Raw genomic sequence first — 26,350 nt, forward strand, 5'->3', positions numbered from 1 at the left:
AAACAGTTACTTCGTACCTAAATGAAGGTTATTTAATGCACATATTTTCTCCATATATTACATCATTTCCTTTATCACTTCAGAATCTCACAGCAATATGCTTGGGGACCATTTTTAACAGCAAAATCAGTCAAGTGTGAAAAAGTGGCACCAAGTAGGCCATGGAAAGGTTACTTTCTTATGATCTGAAAACTCAAGAGGGCAGAGTGTACCTTGCTCAGCCTTGGCTAAGAACAAGCACACGAGGCAACTAAAATCTGCCCTGCTCCTTGTTGGGAAAAGCTGTAAAAACATTGTAAGGATTGGTTTGTGCACTGTAGGTAGGTTTGGGGGACGAGCCAGTTCACAAAGGCAGAATCTGCAAATGAGGGCTGATTGCCTCTGTTTTATATGGCCCTATTTTCTTTTCTTTAAATTTTTCTTATTTATTTAACTTTTTTTCCTTATTTTATGTGCATTAGTGAGAAGGTGTCAGATCCCCCAGAACTGGGGTTATAGACAGTTTGAGCTGCCATGTGTGTGCTGGGAATTGAACCTGGGTCCTCTGGAAGAGCAGCTGATGCTCTTAACCACTAAGCTATCTCTCCAGCCCTCTATATGGCCCTATTTTCTAAGGGTAGTCACAATTTTGTAGTTTACTAAATTTGACCAGTAGTTTCATATATGACTTGTTCCATAATGACGTTTTAAGTAACTTGTGAGCAAGGGTTATGACTCATTATTTTCAAATTTATTCAGCCTAGTACTCTGCTGAATACAACAACATATGGCAGACAAATTATCACTGAATGGGTTATTAACTGGACCAGAATTACGGGAGATCTGCCAATCACCTGAGTCTCTCCTCCAGTATGCCCTGGCTCCTCTGGCTTGTGTAAAGACAAATGCACCTGGGACTGGAGAGGTGACACAGCAGTTGAAAGCACTGACTGCTCTTCCAAAGGACCGGGTTCAATTCCCAGCACCCACATGGCAGCTCACAACTGTCTGCTCCAGCAGATCTGACGCCTTCACACCAATGCTCATAAAAGAAAAGTTAAATTGAAAAAAGAAAAAAAGAAAAATGTACCACTCTGAAATAAGCAAATGACATTGGCAACTGGTGGCTGTCAGAAGAGCAGAAAGTGAGTTTTCTGTTTTGGAGACAGGGTTTCTCTGTGTAGTTTTGGTGTCTGTCCTGGATCTTGCTCTGTAGAGCAGGCTGGCCTCGAACTCACAGAGATCCGCCTGGCTCTGTCTCCTGAGTGCTGGGATTAAAGGCGTGCGCCACCACTGCCCGGCTGAAAGTGAGTTTTCTTCAGGGATGCATCCTCATACTTCAGTACATGGCCCTACCCTCGTGCATGCGGCACTAAGTTGACTTGGAGGGTTTAAAAGAAAAAGGCAGGCCGGGCGGTGGTGGCGCACGCCTTTAATCCCAGCACTCGGGAGGCAGAGCCAGGCGGATCTCTGTGAGTTCGAGGCCAGCTTGGGCTACCAAGTGAGTTCCAGGAAAAGGCGCAAAGCTACACAGAGAAACCCTGTCTCGAAAAACCAAAAAAAAAAAAAAAAAAGAAAAAGGCACATGAAATCAGAAGAGAATAGTGGAGGAATTGGAGGGAAGGGGATAGAGGGGATGGGTTTGATCAATATATGCACAAATGACATTCTCAAACTTTTTTTTAAAAAAAGAAATGAAGTATTTTGGAGCCTGGATACTCTCTGAAACCTGAAAACCCAACAACTAAGATCAATGTCTGTTGTCCTGGAATTGTCAGGCTGATCTGGAGCTGAACGAAGGCTCTGAGTGGAACAGGAATGAATTCAGTGTCCCTCCTGAGGACCACATCAGTAGTGGAGACACCTTTCAGAACATGACAGCAGTACAGAGGACCACACGGAGGATTCTATGACTAGAAAGAGAGAAAAATGGGGCCAGGGATGCAGCCAAGTTGGTAGACTGCTTGCCAGCATGCAGAGTTCTGCACAGATGTGCAAAGTTACATAAGGCGGTCAAGGCTAGCCGGGGATACCTGGGATCCTATCTGAGAAATAAAAAATAAAAATAATTCTAGAAATAGTTCAAAATGTAGCAGAAAGGAAAGTAGTACTCAAAATCTGAATTATGAGCCATAGCAGAGAACTTAGAATTACCTGAAAAGTAGCTTTCAAGTTTCTGAGCAGGAGAGGGGCCCGGCTGTTCAGGTGTGACAGGAAATCCGTGCACGTTGGGAAGGACCAGTCTGCTTTGCCTGAAGTGTATGAAGTCTTCCTTGGTTGTAGAGGGCAGGGCCATGACAGGGGCTTGTGGTTTGCTAACCAGTCCAGAAAGTGTGGCTCCATCTCTACAGAGTCCAGTGGAGTCTCACTGCCCTTGTAGTCAAGATCATTTTGATCAATCCTACTCTCAGGAAAGAGAATATTACAGTCTAGTTGAAGCACTTGGCTTCTCCAGGAACAAGCCGGGCCTGCAGCTTCAATCACGTCCTAGTGCTTTCCCTCCCATGTGTATCAATGGACATTTTTATATAAGCAAATATTTTAAACAATGTATAGTGATTTTATACATTAAAGCTATAAAAATACCACATCCTGTATCTTTCTTCAATTTACTTTTCACTCTCAACACTAGATTTTAAGATTTAACCACACTAGAGCTAGGGATGTAGTTCAGTGGTAGGATGCTTGGCTCGTATGCTCAAGGTCCTGGGCTCAATCCCAGTACTTCAAAAGACAACATAAAATAAAATAAGGGGCTCAAAGATGGCTCTGCAGTTAGGAATGCTCTTTGTTCTTCCAGAGGACCTGAGTCCAGTTCCCAGCATCCATATCGGGCAGCTCACAGATGTCTGTAATTCCAGCTCCAGTGGATCCAATGCCTGTGGCTTCCAAGGGCACTAACAGCATATATTTCGTGGGTAACCACACATAGACACACAGACATATAATTAAAGATAATAAAAAAGTTTTAGCTGTGTGGTGGTGGCACTACCTTTAATCCTAGCCCTGTCTCAAAAAACCAAAAATAAAAAAATAAATGATAATGAAAGTTTTATTCATGCTTATACTGGCTTATTTTTCAGCGTATAACATTGCAAACACAATAGATTATTCTTTATTTTGTTCTTATGTATTTGTACTGTTCTCAGCTTTTGGTTTTGCTATTGTCGTCAATGCTTTTAGAAATAGTGCCCATATTTTTGGTGTTTGTTTGTACATTCCCTAAGGTGCAGTTACCAAGGATATCGAATACAAATGTATGTTCCTGATACACTATCAACTTGCCTTCCACATTAGTTGTCCAAGCCCCAGGGGGTGGTGGTGGAAATTCCTGTTGTGATAGAGTGATTTCATTTCTAGTTTTAACAGAATTTACTTCCTTCCTCTTTCCTTTCATCCTTTCTTCTCTTTGGTTTTTGAGAAAAGAGTTTTCTCTTCAGCTCAGAACTCACTATGTAGCCTAGGCTGGCCTTGAACTTGTTATCTGTATCTTGCCTCCATCTCCCTAATGCTAGGATTACAGTTTGTGACTCCACACCTAGCTCCTAACACAGATACTCCAGTCATAATACATATTATATATAGTATATTATATATTAATACATTAATATATAATATGATAGAGAATTTAAGCTGAGCATGGTGGTGCATGTCTTTGATCCCATCCCTTGAGAGGCAAAGGTAGGCAAATCTCTGTGAATTCAAGGCCAGTCAGGTCTACATAGTGAGGCATTGTCTCAAAAAAAAAAAAGAATATTGTACATATGAAATTATATTTATTCTGATCAGCAATCTGGGCTTTTATGCGAAGATTAATTTCAGTATGGGAATACTGGCTCCTACATGTTCTCCTGCCTGTGCCCGTCCAATGACCCACCTATACTCAGCAATCTAGAAGCTCTTCAGCCAGACCTCCCTCTTTTTGGGTTTTGTTTTTGTTAATGGAGATGCTGTACATCACTATCCTCTGAGCCAAACACCCACCATCTTTGTTAGTTCAGCTGTGCCTGCTTGTAAAAGATCTTCATAGCTGGGCTTGTGACTGCTGACTTCCATTACAGAAGGACGATGGGAGAGACAGGAGACCTAAGCATCCAAACAGCTGTGTGCAATTCTGCCTCAGGGTGAGGCTAGAGTATATAGACCAGAGAGAAGGGAGGGGAGCTGCATCCATGTGGCCATCGATTGGAAGCTTTCATCCATGCTGGTGACCAATTTGCAGTGCAGCTGCTTCTGGGTATTTTATGCTGTCCTCCGTAACCCCATAAGTAAGTACTCTCAGTGAACTCATTGGTTCCCTGGGTGGGGGGTGGTCTATTTGGTAGAATCAAAATAAAGTTTATCATTGGGACCTTAGGAGGGGTTAGACTTTGCCTAGGCCCTCACCCTCAGAGAAAATTCTTAGGGAGGAAGACTTCCTTACAAGATTGACCTCACCTGAGGTCTGAGGGTGGCCTAAAAGTGCTAACCATCTAATCATGTAGTTGTTTTCCCTGGCTACTCAGGCTCCCCACCCCCAAGCCTCCAGACATAAATTATGCTGTCATCACAGAAAAAAAGATATTTAACATGTAAGAGATTCCACGTTTCAGCATCTGTGAACCAGAGAAAGGTACTAAAACCGTGCTCAGTTTTCATATTATTAAATCATACTGTGTACCATAAAACAAGTACAAGGACCAAATACATACACTTCTTAGTCTCAATCACACAGTGAATGGAAAAACTCTGAAGGGTCAAATTTTAAACTAGATGTGTTTGACTACACCTGTAATTCCAGCAACTGGGAGGTGGTAGTGGGAAGATCAAGAGTTCAGGGTCATTTTCAGCTGTGTAGTGTGTTTGAGGTCATGTGGCACACACTTAGAGGCAGGAGGATTGCAAATTTGGGCCGACCTAGGATTTGTAGGTAGTTGAGGATAATCTGCCAATATAGTGAGACCCTGCCTCTAACAGAACTGGAAAGCTCCTGAGCCAGACTGTAAAGCTGTGTATGTGTGTGTGTGTGTGTGTGTGTGTGTGTGTGTGTGTGTGAGAACTACATCACCATGACAACCTGGGCTATTTTTACTGAGAGATGTTAGGCTATCTGGAAATATTTCTCAGGATTTGGAGGTGGAAAATGAAGTGCAGAACACGTGTCATTGAGTAAGGTGAGTTGAACAACACCTTAAATTCTTTTTTATACTTATCTTTTAGTTTTTTCTTACAGCACCAAAATATTTTTTATAAGAACAGAAAGACAAAAGTAATTTTATAACCTGTAATTACATATGAATGCTTATAACACATATGTATGATTCTGTAATTGGAATGTAGGAGTTTTTCACTTAAAGAACGGGAGAAATCTACATTAATCATTAATTCAAAATAGATTATTGTATTATATCACAACACCCATTTTTTTTTTTACAACACCCATTCTTAGGTACAAAATATGGATACCTCCCAACCCTTTATGCATTGAGGCCATGTTACTTTTCATTATCATTGAAACCAAAACCATATTACTTTTGTTATCATTGAAACCAAGTTACTTTTTGTTATTGTTGAAACCAAAACCATGTTACTTCTTGTTATCATTGAAACCAAATTACTTTTTATTATCATTGAAGCCATGTTACTTTTTATTATCATTGAAGCCATGTTACTTTTTGTTATCATTGAAACCATGTTACTTTTTATCTCTAACTTGTGCTTTTATTTCTTCTGTGGTGTTTTCTAAAGGATCTCTAGGAAGTTTTCATTTTAAAATTATTTAAAATATTGGATTAGCTTTTGCTTGAATGTATGTATGTGTATGATGTGTGTCTTGTACCTCAGAAGAGGATGTCAGATTCACTGGAACTGGAGTTGAGGATGGTCATGAGCCACCATGTGGGTGCCAAGAAGCAAACCTGGCTGGTTGCAAGACCACAAGTTCTAAAGCGCTGAGCCGTCTCTCCAGCCATCTGTCCATCCACCCCTGTGTGTGTACCAGTGCACCACGGCCCATGGGGAAGTCAGAGGACAGATGTGGGACGGGTTCTCTTCTTTCACCATGTTGATTTGGAGGGTCAAACTAAGGTAGTCAGGCTTGGCAACAAGAGACTTAACCTGCTGAGACATCTCTCCATCCCTGATTAACACGTTTTTAAAAATTACATTTATTTGTGTGTGCATGTGGGAACGCCACAGCATGTGCGTGCAGAGGACAATATGCAGGAGTTCTCTCCTATCAGTTTGGCCCCTGGGATTGAACTGAGGTAATCAGACTTGCTGGCAAGTGCCTTTATGCAGTGAGCCATCTCCCTTGCCCATGAGTTAGTTTCAATCTTAGCTTTGGTTAATTTAGACATGGTTTCCGTTGTCTATGGTAGTTAAAAACCTTTGTCTAGTAAGAGTATCCTCTCTATTTTCTTGTAGACATTGTTTTTATTGCATGTGTGTGTATTTTAAGCCACCCCTGTATGGGGACCATACTTTGTTTTTTGTTTTGTTTTTATTTTTTATTGGTTGGTTATTTTTTATTATTTATTTATTTTAGACAGGGTCTTACTATGTACCCCTGTCTGACTTGAAACTCAAGAAATGCACCCATCTCTGGGATTAAAAGCATTCACCACCATGCCCCCCAGTGGTGGTCTGGATGAGAATGGCCCCATAGGCTCATGTATTTGAATACTTGGTTGTCTGTCGTCCAGCCAGCCAATTGACAAAGCTGTTTGGGAAGGATTAGGAGGTGTGGCCTTGTTGGAGGGAGCAAGTGTGTCACTGGGGTTGGGTTTTGAGGTTTCAAAAGCCCATGCCATTCCCAATTAGCTATCTCTCTGCCTTGTGCCTGTAGATCAGGATGTGAGCTCAGATAATGCTTTAGCACTATGCCTGCCTGCTGCCAGGATATTCATGGACTCTAACCCTCTGTGTAGATGGACTTTTCTTTGGGCCTCCAGCTCACAAATAGTGACATGGAGACTTATTAGTAACTATGAAAGCTCGCCCTTAGCTTAGGCTTGTCCCACTAGCTCTTATAACTTAAAATAACCCATTTATTTTAATCTACCTTCTGTTGTGTGGCTCAGTTATCTCTGATCTGTACTGTATGTCCGACTTCTTTAGAGTCCCCAAGGCATCTCTTTAGCACCTAGATTCCTCTCCTACTTCTCTCTCTTCCTGGAAGTCCACCTAAACCTCCTGCCTAGCTATTGACCATTCAGCTTTTAATTACACCAATCACAGCAACTCATTTTCATCCAGTGTACAAATATCCCACAACACTCTGAAACTGTGAGCCCCAATGAACTCTTCTCCTGTACATTACCTTGGTCATGGTGTCTCTTCACTGCAATAAAGTGACTGAGACACTCACTTAGGACGTAAAACTTTATGGGGTTGGGGGAGGGGCTTCTGTGTTAGGAGTTGGATTTTTTTATTTTTGTTTGTTTTTGGTTTTTGAGACAGGTTTTCCCTGTGTAGCCCTAGTTGTCCTAGAACTTGCTCTATAGATGACACTGGCCTCAAACTCAGAGACCCACCTGCCCCTGGCTCCCTAGTACACCTGGCAGCATCTAGTCATGGAACACATTTTGTCCCACATAAGATATATGCCACTGAAGTTAGTCTGTTTTTGTCCAGAACATCCTCAGTAATTAGCTTGAATTTTCTAAATGCAGCTTTGCCATTCTGTACATTAGCAAGGCTCACTTCAAACACATGACTCTTGAGTCCTTGTGACTAATATTTTCTAATGTTTCTAATATTGAACATTGCTGGAACTTTCACATCATACCAATCTCTCCTTAAAAATGGATCAACCACTTTCTTCCTAGCTCCTTTCTTGCTGATCACCCTGGTATCAAAAGGTCAGTAATAGAGTTTTAAAACGTCATACCCAAATCAGGTGTGGTGGTGCACGCCTTTAATCCCAGCACTAGGGAGGCAGGGGCAGGCGGATCTCTCATGTAGTCATGTATCCTCTCACAATGTCTTCCTTAGGTAGGTAAAAATGCTCAAGCCTAGGTTTGAGTTGGGAAAACTCATAGTGTTTCATGGTGCAGGTGGAGTTCTGAAAAAGCCACTAGCGAGAACACAGGCACTCAAGCTGACGAGCGTCGAAGGACCTGTTCAAAATTCAGTTTCTCCTTCTTCCTCCTCCTCCTCCTCCTCATTATTATTATTATTATTATTATCTTTTTAGATGAGGTCTCTCTGTAGCCTTGGCTCACCTGAAGCTCACTGTGGAGACTAGGTTCGTCTTGCATTCATAGAGACCCACCTGCCTCTACCTCCTAAGTGCTGGGATTAAAGGTATGTACCACTGTGCTGGCTAATTTCCTGATTTTTTTTTTTTTTTCTTTTTTGGTTTTTAAAGATAGGGTTTCTCTATGTAACAGCTCTGGCTGTCCTGGAACTTGCTTTGTAGAACAGGCTGGCCTTGAATATATAGAGATCTGCCTGCCTCAGATCCCAAGTGCTGGGAATAAAGGCTTGTGCACCACCCCTGGCCCTAAAGTCTAAATTTTTATTAGTAACAATTAAAAAGTCCTATTTGTGACTTTTTTTTTTTTTTAGGTTTTTTGAGACAGGGTTTCTCTGTGTAGCTTTGGAGCCTGTCCTGGAACTCACTCTGTAGCCCAGGCTAGCCCCGAACTCACAGAGATTCGCTTGCCTCTGCCTCCCGAGTGCTGGGATTAAAGGCAAGTGCCACCATCGCCCGGCCCCCCCATTTGTGACTTAAAGAAAAACAGTTATTGATTGGGTGAGATGGCCCAATAGGTAATGGTTGCCGTCAAGCCTGGCTGTCTGTGTTCAATCCCTGGAACCCACATGGTGGGAGGAGAGAACCAATACACACGGTAGGGTGGGGTGGGGAGAGACAGACAGACACACACATATGTAATAAAAATTATTGCCATAGGTTTTTAAATCTTAGCTATAATTGTAGAATTGATTATTTTAGTTTCAATGTTTTTGCTTCATATACTTTAAAGGCTTGTTATTAGATGCAAATACATTTAGAATTAGTCTGTCTTCTTAATGGATTAGACTTTTTATCAGTAAACTTGATCCTTTCTTATTCCTATGCTTTTCTTCGGCTGTCAGGTGCAGAGTATATGCTTAGCAAGCATAAATGCCTGCCTTTGAGCCCTAGCACAGCCTAAAATAACAAAATCATCCAAAGAGTGGACATGAAGGGCAACAAGACCATTCTTACAAAGTCTCCTCAGTGGTGTTTTCAACGTATATCTTTTCTTTCTCTTAAAAAAAAAAAAGGTTTATTTTTATGTGTGTAGGTGTTTTGCCTGCATGAGTGCCTCAGTGTCTATGGAGGTCAGAAGATGGCCTCAGAGTCCCTGGAACTGGAATTACACACATGGTACTGAGCTACCATGTGGGTGCTGGAAATCAAACCTAGGTCCTCTGTAAGAGCAGCCGAGCCACCTCCCGAGTCCCGGCATTTCCTTTTCTGGTCTACTTTGACTAGCAGCATTTGGTAAATCAAACAAACTCGGAGGCAGTGGGGAAGATCTCTAAGGACCATTCCTAGCAGCTGAGTAATGTAATGACACAGAAAATGGAACTAGCCAGGGAAACAGGAACAGGGTGTGAAGGAAAAGCTCAGACTTTGATCGGCCATGTTTTCAGTGTCAATTGGATGTAGGCAGAGTCTAAGACCTAGCAGAGAGATGTGAATGGAGACACAGATTTGTGAGTTCACCAGAGTTGACAAAAGACCAGAGGCAAAAATCCTGAGAAACAAGAGTAAAAAAAAAAAGGGAATGTGAACTCATACTAGGTAAGAGCTATGAAAATGTAAGAACAGCCAGAAATGCCTAAAGCTGAAAGTCCTGGGTATGATGGGGTTATCAGAAAATTTATATGGAGCATTTTCGAAGTATCTACCTAGTACTGAGGCTAGACTGACCAGGAGCAAGGAAAAGATGATCAACATTCACACAACTGATGCGAAGAAGGGGGAAAGGCAAAAGGATGCCCTCTGCTCCTTCTTTCTGGAACTGCTATCTGCCTTTCCTGTGTCGGCCAGTGTCCCTTGAACAGAAAGCCTTAGGGAACCATTCTGGATTCATAAGCTATGTACCTGTCATATTTATCACGATATGTTTTGTTACAAACTACATGCTACGTAGAGAGGGATGATCTTTATAATTCCCATGCTTAATTAACATCTGGCACATAGTAGGTAGTGAATTCAGGGTTAATGAATAAGCCACAGGCAGTTTTTAAGAAGGTAGAGGTTTGAGCTGGAGAGAGAACGCAGCAGTTAAGAACACTTGGTGCTCTTGCAGGGGACCTGGGTTTGGTTTTCAGAACTCACATGGTGGTTCACGACCGTCCCTAACTCCACTTCCAGGGGATCGGAGGTGATGCTCTCTCTGATCTCTGTGGGTACCAGGTATGCATATGGTGCACATACATGTAAGCAGGTAAAACACTCACATATATAAAAGGAATAAATCTAAGAAAAAAGACTATATAGGCTCAGTAGAGCCTCGTAGTGAGAGATTAAACACAGAGTGGAGATATTACTGGAATAATGTTTTTCCTTCTGTCAAAGAGAGTAAGATTCAGCCCACAAGGGAAGCAAGTATTCAGCAAGACTGTCAGGCTGAAATGGAGATGTGAGAAGATGAAGAATTAGTGGTAAAGTCACTCCCCTTTTCCCCTTTGTAAAACAGGTTTTTATGTGTATAGGTATTTTGCCTGCACTTAGGTGTGTACGCTGCCTGTGTACTGGAGGAAGCCAGAAAAGAATACTGGATCCCTTGGAACTGGAGTTACAGGTAGTTGTGAGCTGCCACTTGGATGCTGGGAATGGAACCTCACTCAGTCCTCTGGAGCAACCAGTGCCCCTAACCACTGAACTTCTGTCTCTAGTGCTCGCTCTCTCTCCCTCTTTGTGTGTGTGTGTGTGTGTGTGTGTGTGTGTGTGTGTGTGTGTGTCTCCCTTTCTCTCTCTCTCTTCCAATTGTGTGTTCTAGGAGTTAGGGGCAGGGAAGCAAGAGATACAGATCTGAGAATGACAAAGCCTTGCAATGAACATTTGGGGAATGAGGGTTCTGATCCCAGGCAGGGGATGGCAATCAGTTGGAACTGGAGACTCTTTGGAGTGGCTTTGCCTCCCTCCATGAAACCCCCAACAGATGCGCATTTAAGAATCTAGGAGAGTTAAAAACAAAGAGAAACAAAAACAAAGCAAAACAAAACAACCCAACCAAACAAAAACTTTTAGCCTCGTGGTGGTGGTGAATGCTTTTAATCCCAGCACTCAGGAGGCAGAGGTAGCTGGATCTCTGTCAGTTCGAGGCCAGCTTGGTCCGCAGAGCAAATTCCAGGACAGCCAGGGCTACACAGAGAAACCCTGTCTTGAAAAACCAACCAACCAACCAACCAACCAACCAACCAACCTACGACGTATGGCAGCCTATCCTGGATCCTGTGGCTGGGTGGGTTTTGTCTGTTTTGAGGCAGGTTGACCCGAAACCTCACTATTTTCTCAGGTTAGTCGCACGAGTCCTCCTGGGAGTGCGGGTCACAGGGGTGAACCTCTAGGTGTGGTTGAGGTTTGCTGTGCATGCAGCCATGGCTCCATCTAAAGAAAAAATGGCGCACGCCTTTAATCCCAGCACTGGGAGGCAGAGCCAGGCGGATCTTTGTGAGTTCGAGGCCAGGCTGGGCTACCAAGTGAGTTCCAGGAAAAGGCGCAAAGCTACACAGAGGAATCCTGTCTCAGATGATGCTTCGCTTGGGCGCTCCTGCTTCCATCACCCAGGGCTCTACACAGGGCGGGAGGCGCAAACCTCTCACCAGCTCGCAAATTCTAGACTACGTCGAAGCTAGTGCAGGAGGAGACTTGGTAGTCACGCCTCGGGTGTCCACAGCGACTGGGGCCGGCTCTCCCAGCTCTCGGAGAGAATCCAGTGTGGCGCCTCTCCTTTCCCGAACGCTGACGAGGCTGATCCGGAAGTGTATGTGATGATCCGGAAGCAGATCCCCGCGGCAGGCCCCAGGAGCCACCGCCCCCTCGTCGTGGTGCTGTGTGCTGCTTGGGGTCCGCTGTGGCTGGGGCGTCCCGATGGTCCCCAGCTGGCGGAGTCAGGGGCGGAGGGAGGATGACCTCTCCTTGGGGTCACAGTGCCGACCTGGCTCGCTTCTACACTGTCACCGAGCCCCAGCGACACCCCAGGGGCTACACGGTCTATAAGGTTACCGCCCGGGTGAGTGCCTGGATAGGGACACCGGGGCGGGGCACCGGCTCCCCACTGCGGCTGGGTGCGGCTAGTGGTAGGTAGGACTCTTGGGGATGGAGACTCAGACAAGAGACCCTAGGTATTAGACAGGAACTACAGGCAGAGACGGGACCCCGGGATGGAGATGCTGGGGACCCCAGGCAGGAGACAGGGACTCGAGGCATGAAAAGAGACTCAAGGATGGAGGTGGTGGGGACCCCAGGCAGGAGAATGGACTCCAGGATTGAGATGCTGGGAACTCTCGGCAGGAGTCAGGACCACAGGATGAAGATGATGAGGACCCCAGGATGAAGATGATGGGGACCCCGGATGGAAATGATGGTGACCCTAGGCAGGAGAGTGGACTCTAGGTAGACGAGGGTGGTTGCAGATATGGGATGGCAGGCTCCACTAGCCATTCTGGGGTGGAATACGGGTGGATGACTTTAAATGGATGACCTAGTCTCTGTCCCATTGGACTTTCTCTTAGAATGAAGTTTGCAGAAGTGGGCTGGCTTGACCCAGAGGGAAAACACAGACTTAAAAATGTTAGTGGGTGTGTTGTCTGGCTTATGTAACTGAAGGGCTGTCTCCTTTTAACTTCTCTTTAAGTGAGCGGTTTGCTGTGAGGCAGGTAGGCTGTTGGCAAAGGTCTCACTGTTAGTTTACCTATCTTGGACCTCTAGCCTTTGTATCTGAGTTCTTCTGAGCCTTTTCAGGAGGAGATGCATGTGTACTTAAGTGATCTTACCTGAGCTGCCTTGAGGGCAGGCTGGGCTGGCAAGATGGCCCAGTAGATAAAGTGCTTGCTGTCAAACCTGAAGACCTGGTTTGATGGGTTCAGTTCCTGGGACCTATGTGATGGAAGGAGAGAACTCACTCCTGCAGATTGTCCTCTGGCAGCCAAAGGTGTCCCCCCTCCCCATCTCCCCTGCAAATAAATAAATGTTAAAATTTTTTCTCGAGGCTGTTTACATGAGTTCATTGTTCCAAGTTTAGCATTGGTTCTCTTAAATTTTGTTGCTCAGCTTGAATTTTGAAAACTACTCATTTTCCTAAGAGGAAAGTGAGAGTAATAATAACATGAAATAAGTGCTTATGTGTGTAGTGCTTGTGTGTATGCTAGGCATTTTTTTTTTACCCATCCCCCAGTTTAGTTTTCAACTTCATGATGAGGAAACAGATTCAAGGAAGTTTAGAAGTTTGCTAAAGTTTCTGTTGCAAAGCAGCAGCAGCTTTGGTCTTTGGAACCATTTCTACCTAACTCCAAGATGAATACAGTGTCAGGAATGAACTCAGTTTTGAAGAAGACAGGTATGGGTGAAGGAGTAATAATAGCACAGTGTCTATTTAGAAAGCACGCAGGAAGCAGACCCTGAGAAACTTGAGAGAATAGATTGGGGTACGCCAAGCTTGGGACATGCAAGTGGTTGATGGCATTTAGAAATGGTGCAGAGTCAGACAGATGGAAGATGCTGGGTTGAGCAACTTTGTTTAAGATAGCAAGAAGACCAGCTTTGTGAAGAATAGGGAGAAGTCTGCCTTCTCTTTTGGTAGGTCAGATTGTTGTATGGGTGGGGTGTGAGAATATAACAGGATGAAGGGATTCTTCTTGTACCATTCTTGAGGCCTTTTTAGTCATTGAGATCTGTGGTTTCCTGACACAAAGCTTATAGAATCAGAACTAGTCAATAGACAAGAGGTGCCTAGCACACCAGTGTACTCAAACTCTCACTGTTAACACCAAGGTTGCATCCATCTGCATACAGGCCTCTGCCTCTTACTAGACAGAGAGCAGGTTTCTAGCACTGGTAGTGGTTTCATTTCAGCTAAAGCACCGCTTGCTGCAGTGGCCCCCAGATGGAGTTTTTCCTCTTTTTTCTTTTTAAGATGTATGTATTTTTGTTTTATATGTGTGAGTGTTTTGCCTGCATGTAGGTATGTGTACTACATGTGTGCTTGGTGCAGGCAGAGTCCAGAAGAAGTAATTCAATCTCCTGGAACTGGAGCTACAGACTATAGGGAGCCACCATGTGGGTGCTGGGACCTGACCCTGGGTCCTCTGCAAAAGCAGTGAGTGCTCTTAATCACTGAGTCACTCTCCAGCTCAGAATGTTTTCCTCTTTATTCTAGGCACCATATGTAGTGGGTGTGTATTTCCAGGTACTTGGCATTATAAGGTATGCAAGGGAGTGCTCTGGCTTCCCTTTTCTACTTACGGTGGAATAGAGTTATTGTGCTGAAATAGATACAATGTATAGGAAAGTGTTTAGTGCCACAGACACCACAGGAAAGCTCTGTGGGAATTCAGAAGACGGATTGCTGTGGCTCTGGGTGCGGAAGATGGGAGGAGTCAAGAAAGGAGAGGATGTTGGATGTGGAAGAAAGATGGAGCCTATAAAGGCCTGGGAGTGTTGCTGTCTGTGGAGCTTAACTGAAAGCCCCAAGTATGATAATTGTATTATTACTTTTTAAAAAGGAAAGTTGATCAAATGCAGATTTAAAATATCCCAGTATAAGGGCTGGAGAGATGGCTCAGTGGATAAGGGCATTGACCTCTCTTCCAGAGGTCTTGAGTTCAATTCCTAGCACCCACATGGTGGCTCACAGACATCTGTAATGAGATCTGGTGCCCCCTCCTGGTGTGCAGGCAAACATAAAATATTCCAATATAAATGAGGTGATATAGCTCAAGATGTGCCCTCATGCATGTGCTGTGCATGCTGCCTGTTGCCATGGTCACTGAACTTGAAGACTGTTGACATTGACTTTCTTCTCTCTAAGTGCTTGTCCCTGTTTACTGCTTGTGTTACAGATTGTGTTTTTTACAATGTTAGGTAGGTTTTTTTTTTTTTCTTTCCTGTTGTTGTTTCTGTTGTTGTTGGGGACCAAACCTGGGGTCTCACATAAGTGAGAGCCTGTGCCACTGAGCTGTGCCCACAGCCTGAAGTTTTTGTTTTGTTTTTAACATTATTTATTTGTGTGTGTGCATGTTTCTGTGTGAGTGTGGGCCACTGGCATGCATGTGGATGTCAGAGAATAGCTTGTGGGAATAACTTGCCTTCTGTCACCAATTGGGCTCTGGAGATTGACCCTGGGTTGTCAGGCTTATTCACTGAGCCGTCTCAGTGGCCCCACAGCTTTTCTATTTTATTTTTTTAAATTAAGGATCAACATGGAGGTGCGTTTTAAAAATAATTAGGCCTAACATTATAAATCAAGTAAAATGTTTATTGCTTTTTTGGAACTTAAGAAGAAAAACATCTTTCCTCGGGAGAACTAATCAGGTAAATGATGCTCCCCTGAGAACTCCCCAAGATGAAAGTTAGAAGAACCTTCTGCATGTTTCCTGCTCCTGATTGAGCTTTGAGGAATAGTTTCTGTATTTTTGATGTCAGGAGTAGAATTGGTATCATTACGTTTTGGGAAACAAAGGAACTCTTTTATCTTGTCTCTTTAGTACTTTTCTTTTCCTTTCTATTTTTAATTTTCTGGAACCTGGAAGGCTTGCAATAACTTCATGGTAATTTACAGGCAAACCAACAGGTTCCCTATTACTTCTTTTTAGTTTTTGTTTTTAGAGTAACCAGAAGTATTTTACTAGAATGTAAGATACAGAAGTTTCCAGAGCAGTCATGCACAGTGGTTGGAGGCTTTTTTGACCCAAGGTTAGGCTTACATAGGATTGCATCTGAACAACCGCTTGACTGGTTCTGAGCATGCCCACTTTATGACTGCTTATCTTAGAATTGATGAGTTAAAAGTAAGGAGTCTTGTGGAGCACGTCCACATAAACATATAAAATCCCCATTTGTTTAACTCTTCAATCTGGGCAGTGTTTTGAGGTTTTCAGTCTCTCTCTCTGTTTTTTTTTTTTTTTTTTTTTTTTTTTTAAGACAGGGTTTCACTCTTGTAGCCCTGGCTGTCCTGGAACTTGCTCTGTAGACCAGGCTGGTCTCTAACTCACAGAGATGTGCATGCCTCTGCCTCCTGAGTGCTGGGATTAAAGGTGTGTGCCACCATAGCCTGCCGAGGTTTTCAGTTTTTCACATAATTTGGAATTTCAAGCTGAACCTATGTCTATCCTCGTTTCATGTAGCTAATATTTACTGAATGATGACAGCAGATACTAGGATGGTGCTTACTGTGAATTAAGCATTTGATATAAACAAACAAAAAGTTGCCAGTGAGTGAGTACTATTGTTTTTTCTCATTTCTAATGGGGAGTGGAGGCTTAGAGAAGTTACTTATTCAGGATCACTAGTAAGCAGGGAGTGGACTTTGCATTTGATTGAAGTTAGGCTGGTGACAAGCACTGTGCTGTGCTGCTGATGCCCATATGAAACATTTCATTACATACTGTGCATGTCCCTCATGGGCTTTCCTGTCCGTTGTGAGTGATAGGCACTTAAATATTGGAAAACTCATGACTCAAATTTTTCTGTTCTGTTCAGGTCTGGGTTTATTCTACCCTTTCTACTGTTACACTGTTTAACCTAAAAACTCTCATATGCCAAAATTTTAGTAAATGGATTTAAAAAATGTAAATTTGTTTATTGACATCTCAGATACTCACATTTGTTATAATCTGCAAATTTTCTAAACATTCAGAACTTTTCCTTTTTTCTTTTTTTCTAAATGTACATTCGTGTTTTGCTTGCATGTATGTCTCTGTGAGGGTGTTGGATTCTATGGAACTGGAGTCACAGACAGTTGTGAGCTGCCATGTGGGTGCTGGGAATTGAACCTGGGTCCCCTGGAAGAGCAGCCAGTGCTCTTAACTGCTGAGCCATCTCTCCAGCTCCTGAATTTTGATTTTCTTTGAACCTGGGCTGGGAAGTAGTTTGCTGTAGTTTGGTGCTGTAGTTACTGTGAAGTTTGCTAAGAGTAAAACAACAACTCGGGCAGCATTGGAGTATCTGCTGTTCGGGCAGCATTGGAGTATCTGCTGTTCTAGTGTTACTGCAGTAATGCAGAAAACTGCTGTTCCTGTCTTTTGTTGCATTTATTTGTTTGTGTGTGTTAGCATGGAGGTCAGATGGCAACCTGCAGTAGTTGGTTCTCTCCTTCTACCAAGTGAGTCCCAGGATTTGAACTTAGCTTGTCAAGTTTGGCAACAATCACTTTTATCTACTTAGACATCTCAACATCCTCCAATTCCTGTCTTAGTCAGTTTGTGTTCACCAGGTTCTGTAACAAGATACTGTTGGCTATGTGGCTTAAGCAACAGACTTTTTTTTTTTTTTTCTTAAAAAAAAAAACCCATAGTTCTGGACGCTGGATAGCTCATGGTCAAGGTGTAGCCGGTTCAATGTCTGGAGAGTGCCTGATTCTTAGGTTGCAGATGTCTGCCTTCTTGGATTTTATGACTGAAGGGTCATTTATATTTTTCTTGTGAGGATACTAGTCCCTAATTATTTCCCAAAGGCCTTATATCCAGACATTGCAAACAGAGGGAAGTGTCAGCATGGGAGTTTTGGGAGACACAGACATTCAGTCCATAGCGCTTTAACCTTTCATGAAAACTCATTAGAAAGTGGAACGCCCAGAATTTGTCCCAGTGACTTGTCTGTTTTATCTGGGAGCTCACTGGCTTCAGAGAACTAGGAACGTAAATGTCTGATGATGGCTTGTGCAGGTGCTGTCTCTGGGGGCCAGATTACCTGGTTGGCAGGTGATAGCTGGCCCACATCTTCTTGCCAGCCTGTGACACCTGCGTCTCTGCAGGGAGGCTAGGGAGCGAGGAGCTGAGATGCAGGTGCTACGGTGAATTGGAGGTTGAATTTGGTAAGAAGACAATTATATATATGAGCTGAACGCTTTGACGTGCTTAATCACCCTGCCAGAGTCATGGTTTTGTGTGTGCGAGATGCAATTTAAAGATGGCAATGTATCCGTATGAAATTATGGGTTTCCTGAAAGTTAATGTCTGAAAGCCAAGGTTGCGTGTGTTATATTGATGAACATGCCATTTGGTGTACTGGGTCACCGCAGGGAGTCCCGTTCAGTGTCACACAGCATTCCTTTTGTGTAGCCTGCCATCTCTTCAGCACTCTTAGAGATTTGTGTCTGTGAAAGGTAAAACGGGCACGGCCCTCTCTGTTACATTTTATCATCTTTACTTTGCATTTCATGTTGTATTTAAACATAGTACTTTGCTATTTACCTTCTTAGCTGAATCCTGATGGTAGAGTAGCCATGAGAGGACTTGGGTACTGTGGGTTGCTCAGTGCCCATCTGGGCCCCCTTCCTGTGATGCTGCTGTGCAGTGTCTGCAAACAGCAGTGACCTTAGCAGTAGATGTAGTCTCTTGCTTGTCTGGGTTATTGAAGGGACCTTGGAATCAGCCCCTTCCAAGGGACATTTGTGTTTCACATGGAGCTCTTTCTGGTCTAGGCTTTAGGCGTTATGTGGAGGTGCCTTTGGAAAGTCCCAGGGTTCACGTTGGTCAAATCATTGTGTCCACCTGCATCAAACTGCAAAGCAGAGGACACATGACAGATCTTACAGGGTCAAGGTCTCATTTCCTGGCGGTTGGATGACCTCAACCTTAAAGAAGTGGGGTATTATCTAGTTTAATACTGGTGCCTTGGAGAGCTCAGGGCCATGGATTTTCTCATCTCAGACTGCTGTGGGATCATATACATCCAAGCCTCATTCCTGAGGACCGGTGATAGGCCCTTTGCTCAAGAGGTCTTATACTGTGTTACTTCTCCTTTAGTCTTAACCATCGGTAAATCCTGTTTCCTGTCCCAACACACACACACACACACACACACACACACACACACACACACACACACACAGAGTTAACTTCTTACAACTGAAGTTGAACGTCCTCCTGTGACTGGTTTCTGATGGCTTAGGAAATACAGTAATGAGAGCTGAATAATTTTTGTAGTTTTATTTTCTAGTAGCTGTTTATTCAAGAAAAGGGAACTCCTTTATACATGTCTGAGAGGATGATAATTAGCTGGAACAGTGTGCATGCACATGTACATGTTTGTGGTGTGTACATGTGGTGGTGAGGCTTTACCTTACCTCCACTCCTCACACACTGGGTGTGTTAGCTGTTTCTCTTACTGTTGGGGTGAAACAGCTAACAGAACAGCCTAGGGGAAGAAAGCTTGCTGTGGCTCACTGCAGGAGGGAAGCTGTGGCAGGGCTGCTCTGTGTGGTGTAAGCATGAGGTAGAGTTCCTTTGCACTTTGCAGACAGGAACCAACTAGCCTAGAACCAGACACAACATTAACCTTGAAAGGCCTGGCCCTGTTTCCCTGCTTATACCAGCTTGCTTCAACTCCTAAGGTTCCACAACCTTCCCCACCACATCTGGGGACCCAGTGCTCAAACATAGGAGTTTATGGGGGACACTTCACACCAAGCCAAGCATTCAATGACCAAGCCACATATTCAGTCCATAAAAGTACTTTTGTCTCTGGGCAGTGGTGGCACACGCCTTTAATTCCAGCACTTGGGAGGCAGAGCCAGGCGGATCTCTGTGAGTTTGAGGCCAGCCTGGTCTACAGAGCAAGATCCAGGAAAGGCTCCAAAACTACACAGAGAAACCCTGTCTCAACACCCCCCCCCCCCAAAAAAAAAGTACTTTTGACCTGACTTTTAAGGACTGTTATAGTATTTATTAAGAAGTAGTTAAAATGGGTTAGCACTCTGTTTAATTTTGGGGACTGACTGGTGTTGTGATCTGTTGATCATTGTGGCCTGAGGTAGGCCACACTGCAGAGTATGGCTATGGTCTCAGGATAATCATGGAGGACATGAAATAGGATAGAAAGATAGGGACATTGTAGAGATACAGGAAGGCGAAAGACCACCTTATACATGAGTCAGATTGAAGTCTCTGACCAGCTAAGAAGCCAGAATTCCAGCACAGTTAACAACATAGAGTTAAATTCCATATAACAGTGATCCAGGCTTAAGACCTGGTTGTGTATAACCCTGGGCAGAGCCTTATTCCTTGACCTAGACTTTGCCCAAGGATCTCAAATGTAACCGTTATCTTAGTTTACATTGGAGATAGCCTACCCTTTGTGTCCCTATGAGCTAGATTTTTACTTATCAGCAAACAGGACCACCTAGCAAGCTCATTTCGGTGTCTTGGCAACCCTGTAAAGATAGTAGTAACTTCAAATCTCACCCAAATCCCTGGATGACTGTAGAAAAAACAAGGAGCTGCGAGTTTCCTCGAGGGGCCATACCCTCACTTTCTGTGACTCTTTGAGAAGCCCACATGGTACTTCTGGGTGTGTCTGTCTGTCCTTCTGAGTGTTTCTCTTTCTCTTAACCATTGTGCTTAAAGTCTATATTAAAATGTCCCTGTTAAACTCCAGCTCTGCCTCATAAACTGACTAATTCTGAAGTTCTTTCTGCATCAAAGCCACACATCCTGGTGTCCTGGGTTAAGGTCCCTAGAAGTCTAGGGGTGCCAGGTGATGGATGATGGGGAGTTGTGCTTCTGGTCTCTGTCCTCATAGACACTGACAAGTGTCTTGGTGGACTCAGGCTAGTTTTAGGCAGTCCTTTCTTCGATTTAGTACTAAAGTGACAAAAAACCCCACCCCACCCTACCCCCAACTCTAACAGGTTTATGGCCAGGACTGGAGCCACTGTTCAACCCCTTTGTTTTTAGTTCAGAGCTCCTTCCTACTCCATCTTCCTGCTCCATCTTCCTGCTCCATCTTCCTGCTCCATCTTCCTGCTCCATCATCTTTCTGTTCCATCTTCCTGCTCCATCATCTTCCTGCTCCATCTTCCTGCTCCATCATCTTCCTGCTCCATCTTCCTGCTCCATCTTCCTGCTCCATTATCTTTCTGTTCCATCTTCCTGCTGTGCTAAAGTGCATCTCCTTCTTTCTGGCTGACTTATTTTTCTTTGGGAATGAAAAATTTGGGGTGTCTTGACTACTGAGTTGTGTCCTGGAAAGGGGGTGTCCTGTCCTGCTCTGTTCCTGGGGCACTGGCTTTGCTGAGCACATCCAGGTGCCACTGTTGTGACAAAGCAAAGCATTTCATTTTCTGTGCAATAGAGGTGGTTAACCTCACTGTAGACTTTGCTTTCTTAAACTCAGAGGTGACTGCTGCAATGAATTGAGTCATCTGAACTACAAACACAGGCAGTGTCCCACTGTGTTCCAGCTTTTAGGTGTTATATTAGTGATGGTGATCATAATGAACCAACAACCTAAAAATAAAAGTTGAATTGTCAGGGGCTACAGAGATGGCTCAGTGGTTAAGAGCATGGCTGCTCTTCCAGAGGACCTGGGTTCAGTTCCCAGCATGCACATGGCAGCTCATAACTGCTTGTAACTCCAGTTTCAGGGGATCTGACTCCTTCATGCAGACATACATGCAGGCAAAACATGAATACACATGGAATAAAGATGAATAAATTATTTTTAAAAGAGCTGAGCTGTCAGGTGACTCTGGGAGTCACCACACAGTATGGCAGCCCTTTAGAGATGTACAAGGGTGACTAAGGACTCTTCCTTACATAAAGGAAGATGGAAACTCGCTGATGTCAGTGAGCACTGCTGGTCCATGTGGTGCTGATGCAGCCTTGTAAGAGAGTATGTCTCAGGATGATTGGTTGACAAAATTCTTAACACCTAGAGACTCTTTGAAAGAATGCCTGGTGCTCCCTTGACCCCCGTAACTGATGCTGTAGTGGATACCGTGACCTTTAGGGGAGTAACCGCCTCATCCAGGTTTAGTGGGACTTGTTGGCCGAACCTTATGACTGTGTAACTGCACTCAGAAAAATACCGCTAAGCACTTGGCAATCTAGTGAATTCGCAGTGTTTTTATTTTAGTGTTATTACTTGTAATTGCTAATATACGTTTAAAAGTTCTAAAAGGTTGGGTCTGAGGGCTTAATTTTGTTCATGTTGGGTGTGGTTAAATACTTTGCTCAGATTTCCAGTGACTGATGAGAAAGATGCAGAAAGCATTGCTAGTGGGTGGGTAGGATGGCTCAGTGGGTGAGGGTGCTTGTCACCGGATGATGTGAGCATGACAGCCTGAGCTCCATCCCCAAAACCCACACAGAAGTGGAAGGAGAGAACTGACCACAGTTGTCCTTTGATCTCCCTGTCACACACACATGCACCCGTCACATACACACATGGACCCCATCACACACACATGCACCCCATCACACATGTACCCTATCAATCACACAGATGCATGTACCCATCTCATACACATGTGTACCCCATCACACACACACATACGCTCCATCACACACACACATGTACCTGTCACACACACATGCATCCTGTCACACACATACATGTACCCTATCACACACACATACCCTATCAATCACACATATGCATGTACCCATCTCACACACATGTGTACCCCATCTCACACACACACACACACACACACACACACACACACACACACATGCATGCAAGATAATAATAAAATCAAGTGTTGTTAGCAGTAGACATTTGGACTCGATTCATGTTATTCTAGTCTTTGTGTTTGTTTCCTTTCTCCTTTAAAAAATATTTGTGTGTGTGTGTGTGTGTCTATATGAGTGTATGTCACATGTGTGTGAGTGTCCTTGGAGGCCTCACTCCTGGTGCTGGAGTTCTGAGTGGTTGTAAATCACTTGGTGTGGGTCCTGGGAACTGAACTTGGCAATCCTGTACAAGAGAAGCAAGTGCTCCTACCCACTGAGCTCTCTCAGCTCCAGGGTACAGGAGGGTAATGTAGGTACAGAGCCCCTTGCTGAGATGGCAAGGATTGAACTTGGCCGTGGATCTGGGCAGTGACAGCATTTTTATGCGAGTAGCATAGGAGACAGACCATGTGTGCTCCCTTGTCCCCAGTGCGCGGCCCTTGTGTGCTCCCTTGTCCCCAGTGCCTGTGTGTGCTCCCTTGTCCCCAGTGCGCGACAGCCCAGCGGGCACTAGGGCGTGCTGGATGAATAAATGTAATAATGAAACCTAATGGTGGCAGGGCCTTGTGGAAAGGAGGGAACTTAGTTATTGCTGAAAGTACCACAGAGCGGATCAATCACGGTTCTAACTCCAAATCTGAAGGTGACTAACATGAACTTTTGTTGTCTGAAGAGGTGAGTGCACAGTAACCCACTCTAGCGTCACTTAAAGATTGTGGAAGGAATGAAATAAATCATTAGTACAAAATGCTTGGCGAATACACAGTCAGATGGTTTCCCTTCTGGGCAGAGTGCCTTGAGCTGAGTCAGCACAGACCGAGCCCGCTAACAGTGAAGAGGAGGCTGAAAGCAGGGTCCCGCCCGGCCTGCTGCTCAGTGTTCACCGTGTTGAGTGGGAGGAGGAGCACGGAAGGGAAGCAGAAGCCCAGAGGAGGAAGGAGAGTCAGGACACATGGCCCTGTGCGCTTGCTCTGACCTCTCGGAGCGTAAGCTTTTGGGAGCGAGACTAATGCTCCACAATTGCCTCTCTTCTCCCCTGTGCACACCGCAGGACCCCTGCATGCCAGGCAAGTGCTTGGTCAGAGCCACATCCCCGTGCCCCACAAATAGCTTTGATTTAATTTTCTGAATTCTGTCTACATAAATTTCTCCCTTCATTTAGAAATATTTGGAGGGTGAAGCGTGAAGCATAGTGTCTCTTGTAACTGCAAGGGTAGAGTGAAGACTTCACTTGGCTGTCCAAGTCCTTCAGCTTTGACTTCCTGTATTTCAATAACAGCCATGAGATGCTTCTGTTATGAAGACTCTCAGACCTGACCCTGCTCCTGGAGGTTTCTAGGATGTCACTGTGTCCAGTGAGGGCCAGTTTCACTGGAAGGGTCCAGGACAAAGTGCTGCCCCCGCCTGCTACTTACCACACTGCGTTCTCTGAGATGTGGAAATAAGTTGGGAAATATACGCTCTTCCCTTTGAATTCCTGTCTTTTTGAGACAGGGTTTTTCTGTGTAGTTTTGGTGCCTGTCCTGGATCTTGTTTTGTAGACCAGGCTGGCCTCAAACTCACAGAGATCTGCCTGACTCTCTACCTAATTTATGTAAGAGATCAAAATGGGTAATTTGAACTAAGGCTTAACTTTAAGTCCAATATTTTTGGTTTTCTTTTGGACTTAAGTCACAAGTGATACCTTTTTTTTTTTTTTTTTTTTTTAAATATTGGATTTTACTGTGTAGCCCTGGCTTGCATGGAACTTGACCTCATGTAGACTAAGCTAGTCCTGAACTCACCTGGTGTAAGAAGTTGATCTTAATTTCCAGTTTTTGATATGTTGTCATGGATTATTAAAAACCCTTTCTTTCTCCTACCCATGAACAACCATTTTAACATGCTTGTGTGTGTGCTTTTCTCTTCAGAGTATACCATTGCAGCCCCAAGTTCATTAATGTTATATTTAAGTAGATAGGTGATCTATAATCTAAATTAATAGGAGATTTTCCCTTCCTGTAATGCTATTTCTTTTTCCTTTCTCAAGTTTTGTCAGTATTTCGGGCTTTTTGACCTTTGTATCAGAGAAGCCTGAAAGAATTGGTTGTCTTTCTTTTCTGTTGCTGGGAGTGAAGCTACGGCCTCACATTCACCAAGCAGACACCTTTGCTACATCCTGCCCTCGCCCCTCATCATGGGTTATTAAAAGAAGGGTTACCCTTGTATTTACATTTTTGTTAATTTTGTTTCCTTTTTCACCGTTAGGTGTCCAGTGATCACTCCTCACAGATATTGAATGTGTTTGAACACTGTGGGGTCTCTCTTACATTGAAATGTTATTGTGCTAACTGGATTCATACACAATGGAAGAAATATACACAGAGGCTGAGGTGGTAGCTCACGAGTAGTGCTTGCCTGTTTGCACGAGGCTGGTTTCAGTCCCTTGCACCACAAAGGGACAATGTGGAGAGATCAGTGTCCATGTGCCCAAGTGCAGTTGTCCCCTGTGCTTGAGCTTGTCTGGAGTCTGAGAAGGGATAGATAGCCTGCTGTAATTACAGTGTGCAGTAACTGCGGCTGAGGTGTTCTCTCACGAGTGGGATGCACATGGACCGAATGTGCTCTGCTTTTCTCCTGAGGTTTTAATATTGCAGAGTGAAATTACCATATTGACTGAGTTTTTAGTAAGTGACATAGCATTCATTTTCTTTTCCACAGATGGAGTTTTATGCAAATGCTATTGAAAATAATTACAGAGCTGTAAAATCTTATTTGATAACGAGCTATTTCTGTCTGTTTGGTTTTAGGTTGTTTCACGAAGAAATCCAGAAGACGTCCAGGAGGTAGCATGCTTATCCATGTGAAAATTCCTCTTATCCTTGTTGAAGAAACTGCCCGAGTTACTTGTCTGAGTGATTGTATTTGTATGATGGTTTCTCTAGCTACATTACAGTAGCTGCGGTTATACTTCATCCTGCTGAGTAGGCGTTAAGTGGTGGGAGTGAGGATTTGAGGACTAGGGAGTTTTCTCTCTAACCTTCACCTGACTCCATTGCTAGTCAAGGGCTTCGCTAACCTTTTCAGTCATGATGCTTGTTCATTAAAGCACAAGGATTGGGTGGCTAGTGTCAATTTTAAAGCTGTAGTGATAGATTAGGGGCTCTGCATACTCCCTCTTCAGTGTTGAGTTAGCATGCTGACGTCACGACTGCGTGGGTATCCCGGCTCATTTTTGACCATTTTGCTAAGTTCTTTTACAGGCTTCTCATGTGTTTCTGCCTGTCATCTTCTCCCTAGGATGATGCTGGCCTGGCATGTTTTGCGCACTAATGTTTCTCTGCGCTTGGTGCTTAGTTTAGGGATGCTGATCAACAGGCTGCTTCCCTCAGTGCATGTTAATTACTTCCTGTTTGATTCCCAGTCATTTTTGAACTAGAGGCACTATGTTAAACACCCAGCCAAGTGTTTAAACAGATGCTGTAAATTTAACAGTTTTTATTCTACGGTGGTGTTAGTTGTCCCCCTCTTGAGTTGGAGTGTCTTTAGATGGGGTGTGGACTTCTGCTTAGATGCAGGTACCACTCCTACTCAGAAGCACCTGGCTTGATTCATATGTTGGAGTTAATTGTTTCACACTGGTGGCCCACCGTCATTAGACTCTTGATGTGTCCTACTTGGTAGTTTTTGTCTCATGACTCAAAACTACAGTGAAAGACGCCTTCAAAAGATTTCA

At 44.0% G+C, this 26,350-nt stretch overlaps 1 protein-coding gene and 1 pseudogene across 3 annotated transcripts in view; both read left to right on the plus strand.

The window, feature by feature from the left end:
- The first annotated feature begins 11,985 nt into the window (after positions 1-11,985).
- Positions 11,986-26,350, plus strand: part of Rps6kc1 (ribosomal protein S6 kinase C1) — a 154,268-nt gene continuing 139,903 nt past the window's right edge. For all 3 annotated transcript variants that reach the window (XR_009383102.1, XM_059280093.1, XM_059280094.1), the window contains exons 1-2: positions 11,986-12,194; positions 25,425-25,460. Coding sequence is in view for 2 of the 3 variants with exons in the window: in XM_059280093.1 (XP_059136076.1) it covers positions 12,090-12,194; positions 25,425-25,460 (141 nt within the window). In the remaining variant the exon portion in view is untranslated. The remainder of the gene's footprint in view (positions 12,195-25,424; positions 25,461-26,350) is intronic.
- Positions 18,465-18,555, plus strand: LOC131925937 (small nucleolar RNA SNORA70; annotated as a pseudogene).

This window comes from Peromyscus eremicus, chromosome 15, assembly GCF_949786415.1.
Source record: "Peromyscus eremicus chromosome 15, PerEre_H2_v1, whole genome shotgun sequence".
Taxonomy (NCBI): Eukaryota; Metazoa; Chordata; class Mammalia; order Rodentia; family Cricetidae; genus Peromyscus; species Peromyscus eremicus.